Raw genomic sequence first — 6,362 nt, 5'->3', positions numbered from 1 at the left:
CATGCCAACTCTCCACGTGATGAGCCCATAAAGCGCTCGAGTGTACTTCGACAGGGAAGCCGAAGAATACCTGTGCTCCTTACGTGTTTGTATGCACGAGTCGAGAGGTTACGCAACACCACAGCATGGCGCACTGTCACTTGAGACCACGTTGGTTTCTTCTTCGCGAAATTCTGAACTTGTTCCCTAATATTGAAGCAGCCAGGTCTTTCTCTTTCGCTTTCTCCACAACTTGCAGGAACGCAGGCACATAGCATTCTTCCTTGAGCTTTTGCAGTTCCTGTTTGTACTTGTCGACAGTGTTCTTGAGTCGCTCAATTCGCGCGTTCAAGTCTCGCTCCTTACGTCTCCACTTTCGTTTGTCCATTGCCGAAACCGAGAATAATGACGACACCTGCACAGCTCTGTCCACCTGCACGGTCGTAGTGATGCAGCGCTCGCTTGCGCCGTTTTCCAGAGGTTGCGGCAGTTCGGATGCGGAGCAATCCATCCGTGACAACTCTTGAGAGGCGACGTCGACGGACGGCAAGTCATTGAGAGGAAGCGAAGGAGACTCCAGTTGGCTCTCAACTGCTCTTCGTTTCGGCGGTGGTGTGTTCACTGGCGCAGCTGTCACGTTTTCTCACAGACGCGTCGCTTCTCTCTCTATTTTTCGGTGGCTGCAGGTACGCAGGATACTCTTCGAAAATGCTGGGAACAGCGTCTTTCTTGAGTTTGCGAATTTTGCAGCCCTCCTTGAAGTCGGAGGAACCGAAGTGTTGGCTGCATACAGTCGAGTAACAGGACGTCGTATTCGGTGTCCAGTCGTCCCGAGAAATGACCTTTAGCCATTTCGCTCGCAGTTCCGGATCGCTTGGTATCTCGTGGAACGATATGCCCGGCGTCCGTTGTTTGCTCGAAGTCTCAATACCAGGAATTAGGGACATTTCGTACAGTTTCCTTTTTGCGCCACCACGTGGCGTATTGACCTTAAAGAATTCGAAATTCCCGCTATGACGTATGCTATGACGCACAACTAAAGAAAGCGCAATAAAAAGAAACACACCCTGAAGCTGTCACTTCACCTCGGTGCTTGGAAACGAGCGCACTTGTGTATCAGCGTTATCTCGAAGACGGCCAGCTACTTGCTCTATACTGACAATGAATCGACGGTTTTGCTAGACACCTGGCCAGAAAGCTCGTCCACATTCTGGAGAGATGTCTGGCTGAGATAAAGGCTCCCGCGAAGCTTCCGTTTATATATATATATTTTTTTCCTTGAGCAGACTTTTTATTTGTGCACCATTGTGGCCACGGCCTTGCATATACGTAAGGGTTCTGTTTCATGGGTTTCCTATAGAACTGGCGTGATCCATTGTTTAAGAGGAAGCTTTAGCTCGGCCTATCTTCGATGCAGGATTCTCAAATACACGTAAAATGCAGAAATGCTTTTATGAGAAAACCGCTGAACCGATGTGAATGAAATGTGTTGCATTAAGAGGGAAAGTTAAAGTGCAGAGACTGCAGCAAATAGAATTTTCGTTTATGTAGTGTAATGTTTTCAAAGAATCGCAGGATGCTCGTAAATTTGAAAAAAAAATAGAAGCATGAAGTTTCCAAATCCGCAACTTAGCCATTAAAAACAAATATGGCATTTCTATAAAACTGCACCCGTTGGAGCATCAAAAGCGAACAATTCTTTTTTTGCATACCTTAAAACTTACGTGAATTTGTTGTAATGTTGGAAGGGTTTTGCAAATGCAACATTCACACATAGGGGTATATTTCAGGGTGTGTAGATATATATATGATTGCTATCCAGCTTTGGATGTATTATTAGTGCAGTTTACAGAATTCCGATATAATGTTTAGCTGCTGAGGTACATAGCTCTATAAGTCAAGTTTTTCTTTTCGAAATTTGGCATTCTTTAAAATTTTACTTAAAAAGTAGACAGCCTTAATAAAATATCCCTTTCTGCAATCACTACATTTAACTTTTTTTTCTAAATCAACATAACTCAATCAGATTTGGTGCATCGGTTGCTCTGAGAAACTATTGCCGATTTCCAATGTATTTCGATAGGAACCACCAAGGTCAACGTTCCCCCTAAGTTCGAGCTTGAATAATTACTTGTTGGTAAGATATGTTTGTAAACGTGTGATCGGGCCTAATGAGCTAGAGCACCGGCGTACTGAGCTCAACGGCCGAGGGGTATGTTTGTAAAGCGTCTTGGAAAGGAATAGGAGAAAAGAAAGGGAGAAGGCTGGTATGTTATTCAGAAGCGTGTCTGGTTGTCTAAAAATTACTAAATGCTTTGGTCATCATACACTTCAGGTTCCATCAGCATAATTTCTATTTCGTTCCGCTAGTATTGTGCAATTATTGTCAATCAATCGAGATTAGAACACCGGCCTCATGGCATTGTATTCCGTCGCAATTTTATCCCCATCACTTCAGAATCATCTCATCGTCGTCATGCCGTCGTCCTCATATGCCTTCGTCGTTCTATCGACATCATTCCTTCTTCGTAATTCCATCGTCAGTCACTGCATGCACCGTCGGCCTGCGGTTCTTGTTCTACCATCGTGAGTAACATTGGCGAGTGATGATCATAACAAAGCGGGTCAGTCAGGGGGACAGTGCATGGCCGCATATAGCCGAATCACTTGAAACATCAGAGGAAACACTACGGATTCTAAATAAAGGTGTCTTAGCTAACACGGTGTGTCGCTTCTAGCTCGCTAGATTGTTTGAATGATCGCATTAACTTCGATAGTCATCTTAACATGGGTTCTGCAGAATTCTTTCGTCTTCGCGACACTAACGAACTCCTGTCCACATTGTTCCCAGCCTATTAACACCTCAAATTCCTAGAGGTGATCGTGCTCAGGCAAGTGACGGATGACCCGAAGTGTGATGGAGGTAGCGGTATGATTTCGACAGTGGCGCCGCCTATTGACAAGGGGAAACACATTTGGATGGGTGGGAATAGCGGCGAAAGGTACACTTCAATGAGTTGCTAGACATCACAGATTCGAATCAACCTGACAAAGAGTTAGAAATATATATGCATTGCAGTCGCGCTAAAGAAATGGAAAACTATTAGATTGGTGCGTGATTCGCTGCAAAAACATTCATTAGACTGTTTCAAGTATCCGAGCTATCCTTCACGGGAATCAATGAGAGGAGTTTCGATAGAGCCGTTACGTTTTTCAAAAGCGGAAGACGTGCCTAGAGGCTGAGTCGGCTGCAATCTTTTGTTGCTGCACAAAATATCTAGATTTCGGCGCGGTCATTTTAAAGGAAAAACAAAAATTAAATAAGCTTTCAAGAATTACTTAGAGTACCTCGAGAAAATTGTAGCAAATAAATTCTGAAAAGTTCATTTGCAACTTTTTTTGTATTTTAAGGCACAGGGCAACTTCCTACTCGTTTCCATTAATTTTCTTCGTTATATTTTCAAGCGAGTTGAATATTCTGCCGTAGGTTAATTCACAATTAGCCCAACTAATTAAACTGATACTTTCAAGTGTATATTGTTCTTAGACAAATGCTTTAAGTCTACACGGATGCTGCAAAATTCTCAACATTGGGAGGGGAATATGAAAAACAAAATAGAAATGCAGAGCATTTTATTGCCCCAGTAATTTTTTTTAATTTAAATGCTATTTGCACTCGTTAAGTGGCTCGACCCTCGTGTTCGCAGCCTTGTATATGTTTTTGTAGCACTAGGTGCGTTGTCTGCGAATTTACGTGAATAAGCAAGCAGATCATACTTTAATCTGGGCGGAGAACAAAAACAAGGAATGCCTACGTTGACATGCACTGTACTGAAACACAATTAGACAGAGTCTAAATTTGCATATATTTCTAAACAAGGAAGCCTAAATTGTCGATTAAACATTGACATAATTATAATGAAACCAAATAAAGCATTAAAAAAATGGCATGTTCCGTGTGAAAATATGATGAGCGTTAGCCTTGTGGCTCACAATTTCAGTTTAATGAAAAAAAAAAGCTCTAGTGGCCGTGTATTATCGTATTCCTGAAAGCCAGTAACCAGCGTATCTAAATTTACATTCGCGCCAAAATTATTGGCTCGAGTTCCATCACTGTATCCGAATGACTATATGAGATTCAAAGTGAGATTAAATAACCGTCGTGTTAAACATGCAGCACTACGAGGAAAAGGCGTCCACCCTCCTTAACAGCCAAGACTACGAAAAATTAAAAAAGGACCCCACCACAAGGACCCAATCAGTACTGAATAAGACGCTGGTCGAAATTTTCCGAACCACCCAAGCTCTCGAAATCTTTATCTAAAATTAATGTGCAGGACCGGGTCCGCACCAGCCTTTTACGGCTTGCCTAACTCCATAAACCCGGAATCCCCTTACAGCCAATCGCAGACTTTCATGCTCCCCACTTCGATCACTATCCACATACTTGCACCAGATTATATCACCACTCACTGGAAGGACAGCATCCCACGTGCGCAACCCCGAAAACTTCATCAAGCTCATATCAAATGTACGCCTCGAAGATGATGAATGCCTGGTCTTTTTGATGTGATCTCTTTGTTCACCAGAGTACCCATTCAGTTAGCTATATCCGCAACAAGGGATGCCCTGGAACGCGACGACACACTCGACGAGAGGAACCCCTTGAGCGTAGACGAGATCTGCCGCCTTCTCGAGCTATGCCTATCAAATACCTACTTCACGTTCCGAGGCAGCTACTACAAGCAGGTGAAAGGAACTCCCATGGGGGCCTCCATTTCCGTCACCATGGCTAACCTAACTATGGAAAATATCGAAGACAGAGCTCTGAGTACTTTTTCCCGAAGCCAAAAGTTTTCCTCAGGTACATGGATGATTGCTTCTGTACTTGTGAAGGAGTCGCAAGTCGAAAACCTGCAGAGCCATTTAAATTCCTAGACCCGGATATACAGTTCACGTCGGAGCGCGAACAAAACGGATCGCTACCATTCCTAGATGTACAAGTTACACGAACCAAAGGCAATCTAAATTCTCAGTCTACCGAAAACCAACCCACACAGGCCGCTACCTACACTTCGCATCCAACCATCCGGCAAACCACAGGCATCGGTCGTAATTCTTTATTGAAAAGAGTCGAAACTCATTGCACATTGGAATCAGATCAAAAGAAAGAAAGGAGAACGGTTTCTCAACGAACTCAAAAGGAACGGCTATACAACGGAATTCATTCGAAAAACAACCCGACAACAAAAAGAAAAAACAAACTACGATACCTACACCGTTGACTCTCCCTCTACCGCAGAAACGAGTGTCCATCCCATACGTCAAGGTACCAGCGAAGCTCTCAGCCGAATATTGAAAAAAGTAGGCATCAAAGTCGCGCATAAACCGATGAACACTTTGCCTCATTCCTAAACCAAAACACCGTCTACCAAAAGAAAAAGCTCAAGGCATCGAACAACGACTCCGAACTAGCCCAGGACACCATGGACATGGATGACCAAGCCATCGAAACCCAAGTGGGATCTGCGGCGGATGCTGAAGAAGAGTTCCTCTAACCTGACGAGGTGGTACAGGGGGAATCGACCAGCGACGACGACGCTGAGGAAATCTCAACCAAGGGAAGACGACGAAGCCAAGAACGGTCAGTGGCAACTTGCAATATCGTTGCGAGAGCGAAAACGTTTACGAAAACAAGTGCGAGCAGCCCCTGATGACAGCGGAGCTCGAGACGGCGGCAAGGGCAACAGTTGCGACGCCAGAACGCCTGCAGGAGAGCGAGATAAACGCGGGGGAGCGTCCTGCAAGGAACCGACGGCGAACGCGCGCCGCGCCGCTACCAAGAAATGACATAAAAATTATCATGCGGCCCAAGCCAGGGCTAATTGTGAAAGAACTTAAAACCTACGAAGTTGCACGGGCTATAGAACGTGCAAGCGGCGACCCGGAGACCTGCAAGAGTGATAAATTTCTGCTTCGCCTCCGCAACGCGTCAAACATAATCATTGCAAGTACCCCCCACGAACAAGTGGCGGAGAAGATCCTGAAGATCAAAACGCTGGATCTCAACGGCACTAAACATCCGATCAACACATACATAACCACCCTGAAGGATACCTTAAAGGAGTGATACATGGATTGGAACGCGAAACTCCAGAAGATGAACTCCTAAGTAATCTCCGAGTGCGCACACAAGGAGTTACAATCGTCCAAGCCCGATGCTCGCAAGTCTGAACCGCAGTGATCAGCTTCGATGGACCGTAGTGCCACGCTTCGTTACTATTACGGTGGCGAAATGTCATGTGTGCCTTATCGCCCACCCGACAATACTGGCAAGCTGTGCAAAAGCCAGGGACATAGAACGGACGTTTGCCCAACGCCAA

At 44.9% G+C, this 6,362-nt stretch overlaps 1 protein-coding gene across 1 annotated transcript in view; it reads left to right on the top strand.

Moving 5' to 3' along the window:
* Positions 1 to 5,537, top strand: part of LOC119454630 (serine/arginine-rich splicing factor 4-like) — a 30,080-nt gene extending 24,543 nt beyond the window's left edge. Inside the window, exon 4 of the mRNA XM_037716509.1 lies at positions 5,418 to 5,537. Coding sequence (XP_037572437.1) covers positions 5,418 to 5,537 — 120 coding nt within the window. The remainder of the gene's footprint in view (positions 1 to 5,417) is intronic.
* Positions 5,538 to 6,362: the final 825 nt, after the last annotated feature.

The sequence above is a fragment of the Dermacentor silvarum genome, chromosome 5, assembly GCF_013339745.2.
Source record: "Dermacentor silvarum isolate Dsil-2018 chromosome 5, BIME_Dsil_1.4, whole genome shotgun sequence".
NCBI classification, from domain to species: Eukaryota; Metazoa; Arthropoda; class Arachnida; order Ixodida; family Ixodidae; genus Dermacentor; species Dermacentor silvarum.
Note: the sequence above shows the minus strand (reverse complement) of the source record. Positions and strands in the feature narration are given on the sequence as shown.